We start from the raw sequence: 22,500 nt of genomic DNA, 5'->3' as shown, positions 1-22,500 counted from the left end.
ATGGTATTATTCACAGTGTCAGGTGACTCGGAAACTATTCCTCATAACTCGCTCACTCCCGCACCTCCAGCGCCTTCTTCTTCTTGGACAGCAGCTTCTCGATGTCTGAAGCCACGTTCTCCACTATCTCTCTGGGGTTGTTCCTGACGAGGGTGTACTGCCTTCTCTTTTCAGTGTACAGCTGAAACGAAGCCGAGAGAGAACGAGAATAAGCGAATAGAGGAAAAAAACAACAGATGATTCATTTTTTGAATGATTCCATTCCTCCTTCAGATATTACAGCCGTTTAATCCTCAAGCCTTAAGTACACTTCTAACACCGAGAACCGAAAGGCTTATAGCTGCATGCAGGCTTTCACAGGTATAACAATTACCACCAGGACATTAAATCCCCCAGGGGTGTTAAAGAATTACAGAGCAGGGGCAGGAGAGAGGTGGGGGGGTGTGTAGAATGGCTCAACACTACACCAGTCTGCCACCAGATGAGCCAATCAACATGACTCTGCAATGCCCACATGAATCTCCCCCCAATCTCTGGAGCAGGGACTCAAACTAACCTGATTCAGCGTTCTCACTTTCAGCTACACTATATAAAAAATATTCATACATCATTAATGTAATATTTATACAAATCAATTATATTATGTATGTAGTCAAAGACTACAAATGTCTGCCTGGACAAAATATATATATATTATTATTATTATTATTACGATGCGTCACATCTAACAAGGAATTACATTAATCACATTAATTAGATCGAGAGTAAAACAGTGGATCAGTGGACACTGAGCAGAAGAGTAGTGAAGAATTCTGCTTGTGCAGAAGTGTTTCACAGATTTTACACACACACACACACACACACACACACACACACACACACACACACTTATGTTACTATATTATGTACTGCTATATTAAGTACAATTTGCATGCGGCTTTATTTTATTATTATTTTATTAGGCAGTTATTATTATTACTAATAACAACAACAACAACAATAATAATAATAATAATAATAATAATAAGCCTTGTATATATTTAATGATTTAGCTCAGGAAATGAAGATAGTGGACCAATTGGGGAACAAGTGGAAGAGCGAAGAATAGTTTAGGAAGTGGGGTTGTGAAAGAACAGAGGACAGAGGAGGAACAAGGAATAAAAATAGTGAAGGAATGAGAGAGAGTGGCATAGAGGGAAATAATAGACGAGACAACAGTGGATGAGTAACAGAAATTGTGGAAGATGGAATATGAACATCAAAGAAACCTAGTAAAAATAAAAAAACAATCAACTGTTCTAGGTGAAATAGAGGACTAGATGATGTTGGAGGAGGAAGTATATAGGTATCCAAGGAGACAAAATGGAAATGAAAAGAATAAATAATGAGACTTGGGAATGCAGAGGAGTTCAGAACGTTAGAGGAACCTATCCAAATTAGAAAACTAGAGAGTGTAGATTTGAGAGTATTAAAAAGATCTAGAGAGAGAAAGGGAATAATGAAGCTAGGAGAAGTAAGAAAGATAAACTAGGAGACTTGAAGGGCAGTTAGTGGAGGTAAGGGAACTTTTTGGCAAACCATGGCAGGGCAAATTATGTGTTAATAATTTAACCTCCACACAACTAAACTTAATCATGTGGTTTAAATGATTTTACTTATGGATGCAGTGCAGTGAAGAGTTTGGTTCATTTCACTTATATATGCAGTTTAAATTCTGCTGTACACGTGCTGCTGCTGCTGGTAATGAGATCTGACTCGTAGCCAGGACTCGAGGCTGCTTGTGTGTTATTAAATGTCACAGTGTGGACACGGATCTATTTCCCCAAACAAGATGCAAAATCACAATCTTTTGACCTGTGCTGTAATTATAGTTGTAACCGAGTTATGAGCCGGAGTGCTGGAGTGTGTTTCATTTGCATCGTGTTGTTTTGTTTAGCGGTGAGAGAAGTGAGCAGGAAACGCTTACACAGTCTGAACACGAACACACACACACACACACACACACACACACACCCTTAATAAAAAAAATCGCAATACGAACCAGGGCTGTGTAACAGTAGCCATGGAGAATCAACCATATCCCTTTTTTTTTTTAATAAAATTAAATAAATAAATAAATAAATAAATAAATAAATAAATAAATAAATAAAACAAATAAATAAATAAAATTATGCGGATTTCAGACATCAAAATCTACTAAATGGAGATTATTTATTTATTGTATCTTAATTAATAATTCAGACTGAATTCGTGGTCTTTTGAATCATTTAATAAGGAATCAGTTGATTTGAATTGAATGACTGAGATGAGATGCACATACCTCCTACAAACACATCCAACTCGCTCTCTCTCTCTCACACACACACACACACACACACACACACACACACACACACACTTTCATAACCAAAGTTTATTTATAGTATTTGCATCTAGAACTGGACAAGTAAACAGATCCAGTGCCTTCTTCTTTCAAACATCTACACACACACACACACACTTCACATTTCCGACATAAGCAACACAAAAAAAAAAAAAATGTTGTATTATAAAATCAAGCAGTGTCTCTTTCTTTGTTCATTTAGTATCAGTTCTGTTTGCTACATCGAAGCTAACTCCATCTAATGGTAGCTGGAAAGTAATGCCACAAATACATTTAGCAATTTGAAGACAGATCGTTATCAGACCAGTAAATATATCTGTAACTGAAAGGGGAAATACAGAGCGAAGAGCTGAAGGCAGAGGGAGTTACTCAGGCACTGTGGTCCAGCTGGCACAAACCCAGCATGCCATCTGCTGCCTCCTCACAGGCTTAAAGATTACACTCAGGGGTCACTCTGGGGACTGGACTATAAATCAGGGCCAGTTTGAGTAAAACTGCAGAGGCTTCACTGAGTTCACACCTTCTGGATTCAGTGTTACTGTAGTAATGTATTTACTACACTGTGATGTTACTCCCAGCATGGAGTTATAAACCTGTCTCCTGATTAGCATGTACAAATCACAAGTGCTGCATGTTGTTTGTCTCCTGTGAGCATGAGCTGTGCAATATTTATTATTTATACACCATATATAAAAAGTATTTGTTTTGTTTAAATGTTAACCGCTAATTTTGTACTAGCACTAATGGTGGACTAGAAAAGCAATTAAACAGTACATACTACATATTCACACAACAATCTTCAGCTATATATATATATATATATATATATATACATATATACACACACATACATACAAACACACACACATATACGAATTTCACATTTTGTTCTCTATTTAATGTATCCAGTCTGAACATCCACAATATACACCAGAAGCAGAGAAAGGATGATGATATCAGAAATGTCTCTTTTCTCAGGCATGTTTACATCACTGACTCCCTCTGTCTCATCCACACATGTCTCATCCACAAGCTTTATAAACCAGCCTACGTCTGTGGTGTGCAAGACAGAAAATGATACAGAAATGACAGAATATCGGTTAACTGGCTGAAAACGGCATTTTTGGTGTAAAAATTTAATGAATGAAAGTAAAAAAAATTTCTGAAAAAAATATAGTGAAGAAAAAAACGATACCAGAAGAATCTACTTAAGTACAGTAACAAAATATTTGTACTTCATTACTTCCCATTTCTGGTAGTGGACAGTAATGAAGTAAATGTAATTTGTTACTGTACTTATGTAGTTATTTTTAAAAATCTACCTGTTCAACATCAAGCTGAATATTTAGAGAGGAATAAATGATGAAGAAACTCCAGACTCGAACTCACCACAACACATGTGACCTCGTTTACACCATAGTAGTTGAAAAGAAGGTTTTGGGTTCATGATCATTGTAATAGAAATCAATCAGTGTTGAGTCATTAATATCATTCTATTAATAGATCAGTGTGCTGAGAGTCACATTCGAGTCTTTACACATAAACTGAGGTAATTAAGTAAAGAGTCTTGTGATAAAAATGATAATAGGAACATTATAGTTATAATAAATCACTACTTTGTACATAGTACAATATAGTACATAGTGTATTATAGTACATTTGGAGGCAAACCTTTACTACATGATTTGTGATACATGGATTTTGTCCACCACTGATTTTCTTCCAGGAATAATTGTTTTCTTCTTAATATCTGCACACATTTAATGAGATGATCATTTATACGATAAGATTAAATTTTTTTTTCTTTGTCCAATGTATAAATTGCTGGTAGAAACTAACCTTGAAACTGAGGAAATGAAAGTCGGATAACACCTGTTGTAAGATTAATGCAAGGAATCGAATCACATTTATGTAGAAATTAGAACATTTCAGTTCAAATGAGTCTCTTCAGTAATGGCTCGGTGTTGTAGACGTACCTAAAAAATCTCTAGCTAGTGTAACTCGACCCTTACACCTGCCCATTAATATTGATGTAGTACTGCTGGCTGATATAACACGGACAGTGGAAAGCTTCTCATCAGAAACAGTCGGGAGGAGACAAGTGTACGAGCAAATTGGATCAGGTCCTTTTACTCGGACAGTCTGATTGGCAATGCCGTGGCGTCTTCTCTGAGCCACGCTGGACTTTTCTATTAAAGAAATCAATTACAGCACTCAGTCAAGTTTAGAACTTTCCCAGAGACGGCCTCTCATCTAATCGCCCAAATCCAATTCCACACAGATGCTCCTTGTTGTACACACTTCTGCTTCATAGATGCTTTAGTTATGTTTCAACCATGCAGTGACGCAACGCAACGCCTTACATCCAAAGAACTGACAAGCTCAGAGGGAAAAAGAATAATTTGATCCTTTACTTTCTCGAAAACCATCTCCAGATCCCCAACCTTGCACTAGAGACAAATAGAAATAATTCACCTAATTCTGCTAATTATGATGCATTTATTTTTATTGTCCTTGAACAGGCAACAAAATTAATTAATAAATCCAACATGCAGTTATACGATGAAACCACATATACAGTGAGGAAAATAAGTATTTGAACACCCTGCTATTTTGCAAGTTCTCCCACTTAGAAATCATGGAGGGGTCTGAAATTGTCATCGTAGGTGCATGTCCACTGTGAGAGACATAATCTAAAAACAAAAAATCCAGAAATCACAATATATGATTTTTAAACTATTTCTTTGTACGATACAGCTGCAAATAAGTATTTGAACACCTGAGAAAGTCAATGTTAATATTTGGTACAGTAGCCTTTGTTTGCAATTACAGAGGTCAAATGTTTCCTGTAGTTTTTCACCAGGTTTGCACACACTGCAGGAGGGATTTTGGCCCACTACTCCACACAGATCTTCTCTAGATCAGTCAGGTTTCTGGCCTGTCGCTGAGAAACACGGAGTTTGAGCTCCCTCCAAAGATTCTCTATTGGGTTTAGGTCTGGAGACTGGCTAGGCCATGCCAGAACCTTGATATGCTTCTTACAGAGCCACTCCTTGGTTATCCTGGCTGTGTGCTTCAGGTCATTGTCATGTTGGAAGACCCAGCCTCGACCCATCTTTAATGCTCTAACTGAGGGAAGGAGGTTGTTCCCCAAAATCTCGCAATACATGGCCCCGGTCATCCTCTCCTTAATACAGTGCAGTCACCCTGTCCCATGTGCAGAAAAACACCCCCAAAGCATGATGCTACCACCCCCATGCTTCACAGTAGGGATGGTGTTCTTGGGATGGTACTCATCATTCTTCTTCCTCCAAACACGTTTAGTGGAATTATGACCCAAAAGTTCTATTTTGGTCTCATCTGACCACATGACTTTCTCCCATGACTCCTCTGGATCATCCAAATGGTCATTGGCAAACTTAAGACCATTTGGATGATCCAGAGAAGTCATGGGAGAAAGTCATGTGGTCATTGACCAGCTCCTCCCGTGTAGTTCTGGGCTGATTTCTCACCTTCCTTAGGATCATTGAGACCCCACGGTGAGATCTTGCATGGAGCCCCAGTCCGAGGGAGATTGACAGTCATGTTTAGCTTCTTCCATTTTCTAATGATTGCTCCAACAGTGGACCTTTTTTCACCAAGCTGCTTGGCAATTTCCCCGTAGCCCTTTCCAGCCTTGTGGAGGTGTACAATTTTGTCTCTAGTGTCTTTGGACAGCTCTTTGGTCTTGGCCATGTTAGTAGTTGGATTCTTACTGATTGTATGGGGTGGACAGGTGTCTTTATGCAGCTAACGACCTCAAACAGGTGCATCTAATTTAGGATAATAAATGTAGTGGAGGTGGACATTTTAAAGGCAGACTAACAGGTCTTTGAGGGTCAGAATTCTAGCTGATAGACAGGTGTTCAAACACTTATTTGCAGCTGTATCATACAAATAAATAGTTTAAAAATCATTTATTGTGATTTTTGGATTTTTTTTTTTTAGATTATGTCTCTCACAGTGGACACATGCACCTATGATGACAATTTTAGACCCCTCCATGATTTCTAAGTGGGAGAACTTGCAAAATAGCAGGGTGTTCAAATACTTATTTTCCTCACTGTACGTAATGATATAGTATATAATACAGAAACCCCAATCCCCTAAACTAACCTGGCTTTGAAGGTTACTAAGGTAAACTACCCCCTACCTTCCATAGTGACCCTACTTCCTTTAGTTCCACTGCCTGTCCCATCATCTACCTCCTCTTCCATCCTCTATATTGTTTTAATACCTTCCTTTTTACCCCGTCTCCCATAATAACCCAGCATTCTTACTATCCCTAGTTCCCCCAATCTCCCCTTAATACCTTAACAATTACACTACCTCCACCATTTTTTATAAAGTCTGTAGTTCCTCTGCATTTCCTTCTTTCCCAATCTCCTCGTGGTTACCCAGGTGCTCAGGAAGATGCTGGAAGAGGAACCGGCTCTTCTGAACCATACAGCCTACTTTTAGTGAGTCACCTGTGTATTTGATGTACTTTATGACCAGGATATTTATTAAGACTTATAACAGAGACTGTATTTAATGAGCTCTCGCAGCTGCTGATGAGTCACCTTGCTGACATTTCAGCCCACTGTACACGAATAGCATGTAAAATATGGCAGAAAATTTCAAAAGGCCAGGTTATTTTTTCTGAGCTGCTCCCAGAGAGAGGACACACACGCACACACACACACACACACACACACACACACACACACACACACACACACACACACACACTCACTCACCCTTTAAGTTGCTGCGCTCCACTGATGTGCTGCAGGACTCGGTCAATCTCCTGCTCTATCCTCCGAGCCCAATGCATTATCCTGCAGACACACACACACACACACACACACACAGGAACAGGAAGTAAGGTGGGATTATTTCAGTACGTTCTCACTGAATGCATCACCTCATTTATCACTAAGTGACATTTAAACGACATCTGTGGTGCCTGAAGTTGAGTATGAGTCAACATGAGGATCGAGAGTTTTAAACGCAATACTGAATAATGAAGTGATTATTGGGTTTCATAAAGGAGGAAGGACCTGGTGTAAGACATCCATCAGTAAATACTTTAAAGAAAAAAAAAATTATGATGTGATGCATCGATTTTAAAAAGTGTGCATTAGGTGCAAGTTGGCATTTGTATCGTGATGCATTGTTTTGAACATTTTGCATCTGTAAAAAACTATTTATTTCTAATTAACATTAAATGCACTCTACTTTTATTATTAAAAAAGGACCAATATTCGATGTGTAGATTAATTTTTTCTCACTAAACTGTTTCTCGAGCGCGTTCTCTCAGCACCGCTGCTGCTACGTGAATATGACGTATCACAACACTACAGAGACCGAAGCGTGTCCTGAGACTCACATAGAATACAGATTAACATGGCAGAGGTAGAGCTGCATCTTCTTGCAGACACAACAGGAAATTTTCAGCTTTTTTTCTTTTTGCAACACAAAGGCCTGTTTGTGAAGTTAGAAGTCAGAAGGCACTTAAGTAAATTGATGATTTGCTGTCTGTCTGAACCAAAGAAATAAAAGTGAACTATCTGTGCCATATTGAATTGCAGAGCATCAGATTCTGTTCATTGCATCAGAGAGCATTGAATCACATTGTGTTGAATCGAATCGGAATCAGATCGTACTGCATCATAATAGAGGGAAAACGTATCGCATCATGGAGGTGTACATCCGTCCATTAAATAAAACATGGGACATGGAAATGCATGGAATAAAGAGATCAGAATTTCACCCTGGGATTGTCAAAAGTGAACATAAACAGCACATAAATTATTATATACTGTTGTTCCTTTAAACATAGCCCTGAGAGAGAGAGAGAGAGAGAGAGAGAGAGAGAGAGAGAGAGAGGGAGGAGGAGAGAAACATTCGGAGGTCGTTAAGAAAAAAATAACATGCACTGAGACAATAGGAAGAGAAATGACATGCTGTAATTTTGTGACTCAACACTGATCGAGTACATTTCATGCTGTCTGTCTGTAAAGGAAGATAATCTACAGCAGTGCACTCGCACAAACACCCTCAATCTGCATCCAAGCACTCGCACAAACACCCTCGATCTACAGCAATGATTTTGCATGAACAAATTTGATCTACGGCAGTGAATTCACACAAACACAATCTACAACAGTGCACCCACATGAACAGACATGATCTACGACAATACACTCACGTACACTGTTTCCAGTGGTGCACTCGCACACACACATGGCCTACAGCAGCACTCACACACTGACAGTCTGACGTGGTTACCATATTACAGCAGTAAAATTTACATTTATATTAAAGGTGAACAGTTTACATGTCAATGTCCACACATTACAGCTGACAGCTTGTGCTTATATATGAAGACGTCAGTTTGGATTCTGGCACTCAGCAAAACCATCCACCCCAAACCTGCTCTCAGCTGACAGACACTGCTTTAATCTCCAGCAGCAGATACATTAAACATCTCCTGTGGTGATGCTGTGCTGAAAAAACTGATGATTTTGAAACATTCACAAATAAACCTGTAGCAAGTCTGGCACACCTGCATGCAGCTGTACTGCAGTTATTTATCTGTTACTTGACAGACTATTTACTTCACAGCCAATGAGTTCACCTTGAGAATTAATAATGCTTGATCTCCGGTGCGGCTTTTCAACAGATTGTTCACAAACCACAGACAGAACACCAGTTTGTGCTGGACTTTCACCAAAGGGAACTCAGATAAAACGCAGCTAAAGATTCTGAAACTAACATACTTCTGTAATACTGTTTACAGCACAAACAATACTGTTGCTCTTGTGCACTTAAAACAAACAGCACCCATCACACAAGCTGTAAAATTGACTCTGTAATATGGCTCCCTGTACAACAGCCTATATCAACTCTTATGTTACTCCCTAAACAACATCCTCTATCACTCCAAATGAGACTTCCTAAACAATACCTTAGACCTAAATGACTCCCTATACGACCCCTATACTATATCCTATTCAACTCCCTATACAACACCCTATATCACTTCCTATACCACACCCTATACGAGTCCCTAAACGACTCCCTATATGACTCCCTATACTACATCCTATTCGACTCCCTATATGACCCCCGGTATGATCCCTATACAAAACCCTATAGATCCCTCACCATAAGGCTCCCAGGCTGCTTCATGACCATGCCCAGTGACCGTGTAAATGGCCTGTAGTATCAGCAGGTTTTACTTCCCCCAGGTGCAGAAGAAACACTTGGCTTGCACAGTTTATGAGGGCGCGGTTGCATTAATCAATGACACAAACTGACTAGTAGAACTGCTATGAATTATTGTAACAGCGTGATCACACACACCGCATGTGCCAGAGCACACGCATAAATCAGTGCAACATGGCCACTACATAGCAGTCAGTCACACACTGACACTAATAAATACGACACTGACAAGATCTACTTCAGACAAGCTAGAACAACTAAAATACACATATCCATATTTACAATTAAATTTAAAACAGAACTCTAATCTTTTCCATCTGTTAATCAGTCCATCTGGGGCTAGCCAACCAAAATCTGATCAGAGATCTGATCTTTGGCAGATTGGAACCTGTAAATCTGATCAGAAATCAGTTAACGTTATGTTGGACTGCTCTGTAAGAGGGTTACACACAAGACACAGATGTTTGAGAAGGCTACGTTATGCTACGTGTTGTAAATGAGTCAGACGCTGAATCACAAAAATAACGTGGGCCAAAGTGACTTTCTAAGAGCTGCCAGATGCGGGAACTTCAGTAACAAACACTGCTTTAGTAGGAACATGGAATTAAATTAACATCTGGTCCACATGTGGCCTTCAAAATCATCTGATCTCAGTCTAATTGAATACATACTGAGGGAATATCTTTTGCAATAAGAGAAAGCTCCACCTGAGATGTGTAAAATCTACAAGGAGCACAGAGACAGAAAGATGGATTGGCCATATTATATTGCCCCACGTGTGATCCAGTGTGACTTTGAGTCTACATGGTGCCCTGAGCCTTCTTTGTAAATGTATCCAGTCAAAAACCTCACACACACACACACACACACACACACACACACACACACACACACAGAGTTGGCATTACCAGTGGTTTGTGTGACTGGTTTAATCATCAAAATGTGTGCAAGTTGTAAATCACACACAGTATTAATAAGAGAAAATGTGATTTCCTACAACACTGTAAAGTCTACTGAAGCCTCCTTTATCAGCCAGCAAAAACATCAGCCAGTCCTTACTTTATATACACACACAGCACCCTGCATTTCCAAGGTCTCAGCAAAAATGCGCATTACAGCAGAAGCAGAATGCACTTTTTTCAGACACAAAGCCGCATTTCAGTGCTCACAGGCCCCAGAGACACGGCTTTTTATGTCACTGGAACGAAGCAAAAAAATTAATTAATTAATTAGCTCAGCCTCGATAACTACAGTATGTACAACACACACAAACACACGCACGCACACACACACACACACACACACACACACACACACACACACACACACACACAGGAAAGCAGAACAGAACAATAAAAAACAGCAGATCTGTTTCATTTTGCTGTATTTATCAGGATCCTATGTCCCCAATTAACACTATATATTTATTATAAAACTGAAAACCGTCTCTGTAGCCTGAGTCAAGCCTCAGATTGTCATTTCTGTAATTGTAATTTCAGTGTAGATTATGTCTTTATGTACATTTCTCAACATCACAACACCAGTTGTGTATTAAGGTATGTATTTGTGCTGAATTACAATTTATTTGAGAAGAAAACATGCTTTCACACGACTTCTGTTTCTAACAGCTACAATTATTACCACTTCACTCGTCTGTGTCAGTCTACAAAAATAACTTTCCTCGAATACTTGACTGTAACGAGCTCAGGGGTGTTTGTGCATGTGTGTTGTATTCAGCACTTATTCTCCAAGTGTGAATTTTCCTGTAGAGCATAACCGCCTCATTTCACTAAACGCAGTCTCCCACAGCGTCTCTCAGACCTATCACACTCGTCTGCGGATTCAATTCATTTACGCCTGTGACATAAGAACATCCCACACTCCATTATCTTCAAGTGTAGCGTGTTATAAACCTGTAGGTGAAGCGGAAATATAAACCCAAATTTCCTATTTTTGGTGATGATGAATTTATTTTGTATATAATAACTAATTTGAGTATTCTTTAAATAGAGATTTCCTGATGGATAAGAAGTGCTGTATTAATCATATTATACACATCATCATCTAACATCTCTCCTTCATATGGAAAAGATGAAATTAAATACTGTTAAAAGGTATTAAAGGTGTAATAGACATTTCTTTTGTTTATTACTAGTGACTGATGATTTGAAACAAAATGCAGAAATAATTATTATATTGCTAAAAAACCTGTATTGTGGTCCAGAATGTGTGATTTTATATAAATAATCCTTTTTGTCATTCATTTTAGAGACAAGCCCCCAAAACCCCCAAACCCCGCCTCCATTTTTGTTTCAAAGCAGCCTGTATTCCAAATTCTCTCCACACTCAGTGCTTAGAAAAGAAATTAGTACAAGAAACACAGTAAAAGCAGAAAAGCAGAACATCCCGTCTTTTTCTTTTTTCCAACAACGAGTCCTTTAATAGTGGTGAAGGTGTGAGGATTCTGCAATTTACATAACACAGTTTCATTATGAAGAACAGTCACTCATGAACATCCTCAAATATCATTATGACCTGAATGTTTTGTCTTTATCAAGATGATTCTGAAGCAGTGGGACAACTTGCAGCAGCGTGAAGGTAAGAAATGTATTTCTGCTGTTCTGTTTATTACAGAGATTTCTGTCTATCTGTATAAATAAACAAACTTGTTGCAGTAAAATCTGATATTTTTTTTCAGAAGTGAACTACTGAAGTGGATCAGGATGTGTGTGAGCATCAATGAGACATTATCAGGAAAGGATGAGCGTGTCGTCATGTCTTCCAGAAATTTTTTTTATTCTGGTAATGCACTTAAAAAGCACGACAACCTACTTAGCGACTTGAGTCACGTTTAGCTATTGCATTTTAACCTAGCCTAATAAAGTTTCCTGTCAGTTATTTTAAAGCATACTAAAATGGGAATGACAATCTACACGTGATGTGTCGATTTCAGAGTTTTAACATGCTGAAGAAGTTGCAGATGATCGTTTTTGTAAATTTTTTATGTTAAGTATCTTCTGTTTGTCTCACTATTAAAAGTTTGAGAATCAGAATTAGTGGTGTCACTAACCGTTATGAACACCAGGGGGCGGTGGAACACAATCAGCTGTCATTGAGTGGCATTTATGCCTAGTTAACGTTTGCTATTTTTTTACAGCAGCTTCTGCGCATTTTTCCCCCCAAAGCAGTTGAGGAAGGAATTAACCGGCTGCCGTTATAAACGCCACTGTGGGAAATCTTCCCGCTCCCAGCTGTGCGATTGTGTCATCCTCTGTAATCTCAATGTCATTAAATTGGACGTTTCTCGCTAACGAGCGCATCAGAATTTTCCCCTTATTACAAGAGGTTTTGGTAGGAACAGGTATCTTCTTTTGGCTTCACTGTAGCATAACTATCTGCTGGTGTGTGTGTGGGCCGCTAGATTAGATTTCTGAGATCATTAGTTAAAAAAGAAATTAAACAAAATGTTTTTGGAGAAATCTGTCAAATCTGAGGCAACTTAAAAGCAGGAACCAATGTGGGCCTCATAAATGAGTAAAGAGATTTCATGTCCACTGAAATAAATTTTGATAGAAGATTCTTGTGACTCTGATGACAGAAGATCTGGTGTAATGAACAAAATGTTAAAAAGGTGTCAAATCTTCTCAAAAAGAAAGTCAGGAAAAAAAAGAAAGCAGTTTCCCTGCCACTCTGACCTGAGCCAAGTGTTTATGCACCCGAGGACTTTGGAGTTGTGTGAAGAACCGAGAGAAGCGAAAAACCTGGACGAATACAAGCATGATAAGTTTAAGCCAGAAACTTAGTTCCATCTTAATCCATATCTCCAGTTGCCATGGTAACAGCAGCAACAAACTCGGCAGAGGTATGCCCTCCTCGCGGCTCGATGCTGTTGTTGGAATTAAATTCGTTCACATCCATCATCGCCCCATGCTGCTCGCCTTCAAGTGGTTGTGCTGTTACTATATATAGCAGCCGATGGGGTCATGCAGGCAAACGCTGCTACGGTGAAAGCAAACAGGCGTCTTTTTCACTTCTACACCATTTAACAATCATTTCTACTGCTCGTGTTTTCACCCCAGGTCGTGTTTCATATTCTGATATAACACACTGCACAAGAAGAGAGAGAGAGAGAGAGAGAGAGAGAGAGAGAGAGAGAGAGAGAGAGAACGAAGGTCTGCATCTTAAAAGAGTGATGCAGCATAAAATCTTTATTAGACAACGAGTAATGCTGGCTGTTGGCATTCTGCTTCATCTCACAGTGAGAGAGAGAGAGAGAGAGAGAGAGAGAGAGAGAGAGAGAGAGACATAAAAATGCCACCCTTCATCCACAAATGGGTTCTCATTCCAACCTTCTCAAAGCCGTCTCTGATTGGATAGTGACTTCCTCATTCCAGAAAAACGTGCTGTCATTGGACAGCCCCATACACAGCCCCCACCCCCACCACACACACACACACACACACACACACACACACACACACACACACACAATAGCAAAAACAGTCCAGATGTTCTTCGTGTCCTGAGCTCATAAAGCTGCTACAGTAACATGAGGGAGCATGCAGGGGATTTGCAGCTTCACCTCAGTAATGACAATAAAACCCTCATGTGGACACAAGTATTGACCATTTCCCCTTTACTGAAACCATAAGGGTTAAACACTGTTCCAGCATGACAATGCTCCTTCCACACGTGAAGTAAAAGAAACCCTGCACAGAGCTCTGACCTCCTCAACCTCACTAAACACTTCTGGGAAGAACTGGACTGAGACACCATCCTCAGTGTTTCAGTGCATCTATATTCTGCTCCTCAAACCTTAAATGTTGTTTGAGGGAGTCATAAAAAAGATTACAGTATTGGATTCCTGTTTCAGATTTCTTTTCCCACCAGACATTTCTCCTGTATTTCATTCTCGATGCTCTCAGGTTTCATAGGATACCCATGATGGTGGGATATGTCAGACTGATGTCGCTGTACCTTCGTTTGGAGTCCAGTCTTTAGAATCAATATCGAGCTCTGCACTCTGACTCCGGCGTGAAATCCGATCTGGAGCTGATCAACTGGTGCTCAAATTCTTGCTTTTAGTAAATTAGATTAGTCTGTATGATGAGATCCCAGCACAATCTCAGCCACATCTTCTGGCAAGATCATACTGTTACCTTTAGGTTCACTGCTTATTATAATTTAGACAGCATCATGTTCTCAGCCCAGAGTTCATCACTTTAGACTCTCATGATGCTCAGAATAAACAACTAGTTACTGCAATACAGGACTGAAATCTCTTAGGAATTTTCAACACATAAGACCAAGAGGTCCACACCACAAGTCCCTACTTTGTAAATGCCCCAGAAATGCAGTGTTTGATAATGACTGAATGATATTAATGATTCAGGATTTGGGTTAAAGCAAAAAAGCTGCAGCCAAATATCTTCTATATCAGCTTTTCCCTGTATTCTACTGGTAATCACATGGAACCCTGGAAGCGACCATGACAATAAGATCCTGGATATGCCGAATAAAGAAACACCACCATAATAACACAAAATAATAAACAGCATCATCGATGGTGCACAACCCGGTGTAGGTGTTTGGTTTTTAATTGTTGATCCATCGCTGTAAGACGGCAACATCCGCTTCGACTCCATCTGGTGATAAAGCCAAGATATAGTTCTGGTTTACAGAAAGCACAGCAATGCTGCAACAATAAAACACCGGCTTTGGGTACAAATGGTTCGTACGTGTAACTCCCCCTGCGTCAAACCCTTCCAAGCCCTCAGTGTGGCATGCAGAACCTCAGCGGGCAGAAGGACACGGTGATGGTCATGAACACTGTGTAGGTGTTAATGTGATGGATTGAGACCAGCATAACTTCATTCACCAGCTCCGTTCTTTGGAACAGGGTCAGATATAGTGCTGTTGCTTTGCCTGTGTAGGGAACAGGGCTGAATTTCCACACTCTGTGGGATCTCAGGTGACATTCTGTAAAAAAGCCACTGGTTTAGATGCGAGAGCGCGTTCCTGCGGCCTGACACTTCGAACACTTCACTGTTTGTGTGCAATGAATGTAACACACTGTAGCTGGAATAGGCCAAACATCTAAATATATAGTGTGTGTATTTTATATATATTATAGATTTGAAACACAACCGGTCGCTTCCTACTGTCCCTCTACTCCACTACACATCCGATCAGAGCGTCATTCCCGATCCGTCTCGAGCGAGGTTGGCGTGTTAAAAAGGCAAAGCGCGCGCGTCTGGCCCGTTACTCACGTGTAATGCTGCGGGAAGGTGAGGCTCTCCACCCCGCTCCACGGCACGCTGAAGATCAGGATGATGAGCTGGACGGTTAGCAGACACACGGCGCTGAAGGACCGAGTCCGTATCGCCATGTTCCATTCAAAACACACGAAGAGCCGAGATTCGGTTCGGAGAAGCAGAGAGAAGAAGAGAGATGTGGAGGAGGAGGACAGAGATGTGTGTGATCCTCGGCTATGAAGAGCTCAGGGACTATGGGTCCTGCTGCAGAACGTGCAAATGGCAAAATATCCGCCGTGATAATATGATGATGATGATGAAGATGAAGAATTAGAGGAGGACGCGCTGATATTTGAAGATACCAGGAGGAGACTGCGGACTTACTGGAGCCGCCCGCTTGCGCTCCTTCTCTCTCTCTCTCTCCCTCCCTCCCTTCCTCCCTCCCTCTCTCTCTCCTCCCTCTGTTGCTCTCTCTCGCTCTCTCCTCCCCTCTCTCCCCCTCCATCTGTCTCTCTTGCTCTTCATCTCTCTGTCTTTGTTTCTCTCTCTCCCCTCTGTCCCCGTCTCCTTTTTTTCTGTCTGTATTTTTCTCTTCATATTTCTCACATACTCTACTTTTCTCTCTCTTTCTCTCCGACCGATTTATATTTTTCTTTGCCCATCATAACCCCTTTCTGTCCGTCTTTCTCCTTTCTTCTGTTCATCTGCCTGTTCCACACACTCGTCCGTTTCCGTCAGTATCTCTCTCTCTCTCTCTCTCACACACACACACACACACACACACACACACACACACACACTTATTTCAGTATAAGATGTAGTGATGTTCCACAGAGAACATCACTACACTACTCCGAGAACACTGGAACCGCTAATGCTCCTCTTATACACTGAAGAAGTTCGGGTTTGAGATGAAAAGATGAAAATGAACCAAGTGTGAGAATTGTTATTTTCCTGAATATTTACATGTTGGTGTGGAGGTGTTGGTGCTGACGTCACGGTGTTCCTGGTTCGATGTTGGTCTGGGGTTTACTTCTGGCTCAGGAAATTCTTTATAGTTGTATCTGCTTTACTAAATGTTTATGTAATGATGGCTTCTCTCCCATGAGCAGCTCTGTGGTCGAAATGCTGGTTTATCTTTTTTCATCATCAAATATAATCATCACCAGAAATCGACCAATTAATCAGTTAATTGCTGTAACTATCGGCAAAAATCGATACCGATCCATACTGGCTTCCGGTCCGCTGTCATTACGAGGGCGACCTCTAGAGGCGAATCACTAGTGCCACGTGCTGTTTGTTTTTACACGTGAGACTGCGCGCTGCATACTTATTAATCATCATTTCTTAATCATGTTGAATAATTAATTTATTCATATTTATTTTATTTAGCGCATTTTCATGATTCAGAACTGTATTTTTTAGTAATAAAGTTCAGTACTATTTTACATGGAATGTTTTTTTTTTTTAGCAGGATTAATTTAAAAACTCGATTGTTTAATTGGTTATTGGCAAAAACGATCCAACTTATAAAATCCAGTCAGTGTTTAGTCCTCACAGGGGAAACCCTAGAGCTCAATCCAAGAGAAGGATATTCACAGATTTAAACAGTTTAAAGTTAGACCTGTCAATGACGCCAAATATTCCAATATTCTTTATCACTTAAAAAAATTGGTTTGTTCAAACAATAAACACACTTTTAGATATGAATATCAGGAGCTGAATGCTGAGATCTGATTTATTACCTCATATTCATCTTCACATTTAAAAAAAATAAAAATAAAAAAAGAGGTGTCTGCTGTTCCAGTCGTTTGGGAAGGGACTGTAGATCTGCCTAATGCATTCAGCTCGGTGTAAACTCTGAAATAAATAATCTGTTTGTTTAATGGATTTTATTTGAAGCACAGAGGTCTGGATGTGCTCAGCAGCACTCTCCATACTCTCCTGTCCTGCGTTCACTCACACCAACCTACTTCAGATCATTCAGTAGGAGAACAAGCTCCTGGCAGAGACTCTTCACTGAAACCAGCCGCCTCCGAGGCAGACAGCAAACAGTACCAGCGACTTCATTGTGATGCAGAGATATAAATAAGCTCAAGACAGCCACAAGACAGTGATTAGGATCAAGCATGAAAATGGGGGTGGGGAGATAGTGGGGTAGATTAATTATGTAACACGCAGGAACATTTCCATTCGTCTTTCTACAGAAATCTCGGCAAAAAACATGTGGAGGAATGAGGATCGGAAAACCGCTTTCGTGTAGTTAATTAACTCTCCACCTTTGGATTCAATAACATGATAATGGTCTGTATTTATGAACTGAAATAACTGATAAGGAGGAAAACCATCTCCTTACATGTCCCTGTGAGAGTCTGAGAGGCCTGGCTTTTTAACAACGTCATTACCAGCAAGGCGATTGGCTCTTTGCACTGAGGGGTGAAATTATCCAATAGCACGTCCATCTTAGAAGCCGCCCCCTTTCACAATTCAAGCTGTGTCTCGTCTCTCATCACACTGCCTCTGCTGTAACGTGTAATCCATCACCTGGTACTGTTACATTGATTATAAGCTGATGAGCTCGAACTCCACCTGCTACAATAAAGTTACACCGTGGTCTTTGTTTACATCATCACAGTGTGTACACGGCCTGTTTTCATCTCAAGTTTTCTAACTAGCAGACCTGTGTTTGGGACACGGCGTTCATCTCCATATTCTCTCTCAGTCTCTCTCTCTCTCTCTCACACACACTCACACACACACACACACACACACACACACACACACACACACACACACACACACACACACAAACAGCAGGCTGTAATCCAGCTGCCATGACCAAACTGTACAGCCTAATTACTGACACCACCAACCACGCTGTGCACTACAGGAGGGATGGACTGTTCCCTTGAATCTCACACACACACACACACACACACACACACACACACACACACACACACACACACACACACTCCTCTTCTCCCATAATTAGGCCGGATACAGCTCTCAGCAAGCTTTGTCTCAGACTTGAATCTCACTAATGTATTCATACAGTGGTATGCAGAACAGAGCCAGGTTATAATCTCACTCTGTCTCTGTCTGTCTGTCTGTCTGTGTGTGCGTGTGTGCGTCTGTCTGTGTGTGCGTGTGTGCGTCTGTCTGTGTGTGCGTGTGTTCTTCACATCCCATTAAAGCTTTACAGAGATCGTAAAAGTGAGCAAGAGGATGATGATAGTGATTGGCTGATAATCACACACCACACATTTCCTCACATTCAGTTAACTGACGCTTTTATCCAAAGTCACTTACAAACGAGAGAGAAAACAATCCAGACCACAGAGAGATGGGAAATTACTTAACGAGCCAACAGTGGCCTGGGATTTGAGCCCAGACTACTCTGGGTTAACAGACATTACATCAGAACCTTAAACACAGACACACCACATAATAAAAAAAGGAAGTAACAGACTATTAGTATTATACTAGTTTTCTATAAGGAGATGTTTTATATACCATTTATGGAAGGAGTCTCCAGTGTCAGTTGTTTGCAGCCGTCACCATGTTTTCTGACATCGGGTTTACACTTCTTTGAGATTTATTTCTAAAATGAGATTTGCTTCTTGTCAGTAACATCAACTAAGGAAAAACAACAGACAGCTGCTACATCACAAGTGAGACCTCTCCACAACATAAAACATAACTATACATGTATAAGAAGAATAAAACACTTCAGGATGTTCTGTTAAAGGAAAATAATCCGTTTTGGTGAGGTATCGTAACTGCTTCCATAAACGTTGATCACTTTTCCTATAAAAACACACCTCAGTAAACTAACAAACAGGAAGCTAAAGAGAAGCAGCGTCACCACATTCACATGCAGCGTTAATGAGTCTGACCTTACAGCTGCCAGCTCCAGACAGATGACTAGAAGAAGAAAGACACTGAGGGATGTAAGCACAGACACGTCACCTGTCAGACGGTCAATCTCTGGTCACTTCAAGTACTCTCTTTTTGCACATGCCACTGATACCCTCTTAGTCCCAATCTTCACAGACATGATGATGGTAATGACGCCTCCACAAGGGAGCAGTGAATCTGGTGCTTAATTCTTCATACAAGTCTTGACAAATAAAACTATGATGGCAGGTGTCCATCTATTAAACGCAGACATTCTAAAAATACTTTTTCTTCTTCAGGTGACCCCAGGATCAATCAACATCATGGCTATGCATCATACACATTTCCAAATCTGTGCTCCAAATAGTCTCAGAAACTTCCAGAGATTAGATCTGAATCCACAGATTCATTGTTGTTTAAGACGACCAACAACAACCTGGAAGCCTAGATCAAGACAAGAGCCTTCTGAATAATCCAATCTTAATCCAATTAAGTACAATTTCCTAATCAGATATAGGAATTTGAGTCCTGGTTCTGGTAACATTTTGTGTATTCTGTGTGTGCGTGTAAAAATTCAGTGTCAAATAATCTCGAATAATCTCAAATAATCTTAAATAATCCCACTACACAGAACAATAATTAATTATTATTATATTTAATGCCTCTATAGAACAGAATGCATTTCAGTGGCACCGCCTCCAAAACCATGACGTCACTATAAAAAGTCAAGCAGCTCGTTAGTCAACAAACCATAGAAACCCTGAAGAACACTTTTCAGAGGTAATGATACTGTACATCAGAGGTGCAGATCAACTTCAGAGATCATACAACAGATCATGAAGTCGCAGCTAAAAAAATTATTAATGAAAAAGTCATTAAAGGAATTCAGAAATAAATAAACCTGTTTGCGTTCATATATGAGATTATACGGTTTCCTCAAGGCATCACCAATGTCCATCATTACCATCATCATCATCATCATCATCAAAGTGATTTGTTTGTTTATTATTGAGATATCTGTTTAATGGGGTTTAATCCAAACCTCAACAAGTCGACTTTTAAACAAACTCATAAAAACCTTCATGATTGTAATTTTAATAAAATCTTATTTTTTACATATCAGTGCTTCATATAGCCAAGAACTTCCACGCAATGGGTGAATCTCCTGCTTCCACGCGCGTTGTTTAATTGCATATAAGCCACGCCCACTTTTCATTGACACGCCATGAAACTTTTCACTTACCTGTTGAGAAATGACAAAATACCTCAATTCACACCGGGCTTTAGAAAGTTCATCAGTGGATGAAGTTCTCTTCCATGCTGCCATACTGATGCTGCTACCAATCATATGTTTCTCAGATGTTTGTGTTCAACCCTGGATCTGTGGAGCAGTTCAGCTTTAAAGTTTCCGCATCTCCACCTGATCCGGATCACTGATTAGCCCCTGGACTTTGGTTGAAACCAAACAGTGGAATCGAGAACTTTAAAGCAGTTCAGGATCCGGAGTTGTGACCCGCGCTGAAGCACAACTGGGCCCTCTTGTGGTCATGCTGTGTTATAACAAGCACAAAATACTGCACACCAATGTTTTGAGGGTTTAAAATATTTAATCCATATTTAAGATATGCATATTTAAATCAAGCTTGTGAAAAAAAAAATCAACACGTCATCAAATATACAACTGTGATTGTAAACATGAGTAAATAAGACACATTCTACTTCTAAATCTATATGTTATTACTTCGTATTTCATTTCACTGACCATACACCACCGCTCACGTCTCACTGACCATACACCACCGCTCACATCTCACTGACCATACACCACCGCTCACGTCTCACTGACTATACACCACCGTTTACATCTCACTGACCATACACTATCGCTCACGTCTCACTGACCATAAACCATCGCTCACGTCTCACTGACCATACACTAACGTCTAACCGCCATTTAGATTTAAGACTTCGTGCTTCTTCACTAAGACGAGCGACGGCCGCTACAGCAGAGCGACATCATGCCTTTAAGAGATAAGGTTATTATATCTGATTTAACTCAGAATACTGAGTTGCTGGATTAGAAGCACGTGCTAGGAGAAGGCTGAGGTCTTACACGTGGCAAATTCCAGTTCTTTGGTGTCAAAAACACAAGAATTACTCTTGGGGCAGTTGGGCAGAGGGCAAGAGCAGCTGGAAGTGCAAAATGTTGTTTTTTTTATTTAATAAAAAAAAAAAGATTTGTGTAGAGAGTATGTATATTTATATAGGTGTGTGTGTGTGTGTCTAGGCCTCAGTGGTTAGAGTGGGCACGCTGGCGAGAGCAGGGATGAGGGCCTCATAGACATGGATGCCTCTAAGGAACACGCTCTCGTTGACAAACTCGTTGTGGTCGTGCAGCAGGATGGGGGTGCGATTCATCGGAGAGAATCCTATCGCAGGCAGACCAGCCTACACACACACACGTACACACACACACACACACACACACACACACACACACAAGAAACAGTTTGTAAGATTATATATACAGTATATATATATATATATATATATATATATATATATATATATATACACACACACACACACACACACACAGGAAACAGTTTGTAAGATTATATATATACATATACACACACACACTCACACACACACACAGACACACCTGTCTCTCCATCTCTCACTACATGTATGTCTGTCTAGCTGCATACC

General features: G+C 40.2%; 2 protein-coding genes across 4 annotated transcripts in view; both read right to left on the bottom strand.

Moving 5' to 3' along the window:
* The window catches only part of cacna2d2b (calcium channel, voltage-dependent, alpha 2/delta subunit 2b), a 39,862-nt gene extending 18,696 nt beyond the window's left edge, over nucleotides 1-21,166 (bottom strand). The window contains exons 1-3 of one of the 2 annotated variants that reach the window (XM_046875496.1): nucleotides 21,032-21,166; nucleotides 7,162-7,242; nucleotides 65-182 (exon numbers count right to left, since the gene is read on the bottom strand). In XM_046875496.1, coding sequence (XP_046731452.1) covers nucleotides 65-182; nucleotides 7,162-7,238 — 195 coding nt within the window. In that variant the 5' untranslated portion in view covers nucleotides 7,239-7,242; nucleotides 21,032-21,166. Of the gene's footprint in view, nucleotides 1-64; nucleotides 183-7,160; nucleotides 7,243-15,903; nucleotides 16,318-21,031 lie in introns of those variants that run through there. The other variant, XM_046875495.1, reaches the window with a different exon arrangement.
* Nucleotides 21,167-21,375: 209 nt separating this feature from the next.
* The window catches only part of LOC124402449 (aminoacylase-1-like), a 9,499-nt gene continuing 8,374 nt past the window's right edge, over nucleotides 21,376-22,500 (bottom strand). For both annotated transcript variants that reach the window (XM_046875504.1, XM_046875503.1), the window contains exon 15: nucleotides 21,376-22,236. In XM_046875504.1, the coding sequence (XP_046731460.1) occupies nucleotides 22,072-22,236 (165 nt within the window). In that variant the 3' untranslated portion in view covers nucleotides 21,376-22,071. The remainder of the gene's footprint in view (nucleotides 22,237-22,500) is intronic.

This window comes from Silurus meridionalis, chromosome 19, assembly GCF_014805685.1.
Source record: "Silurus meridionalis isolate SWU-2019-XX chromosome 19, ASM1480568v1, whole genome shotgun sequence".
Classification (NCBI taxonomy): Eukaryota; Metazoa; Chordata; class Actinopteri; order Siluriformes; family Siluridae; genus Silurus; species Silurus meridionalis.
This window is presented reverse-complemented; position numbering and strand designations above follow the sequence as displayed.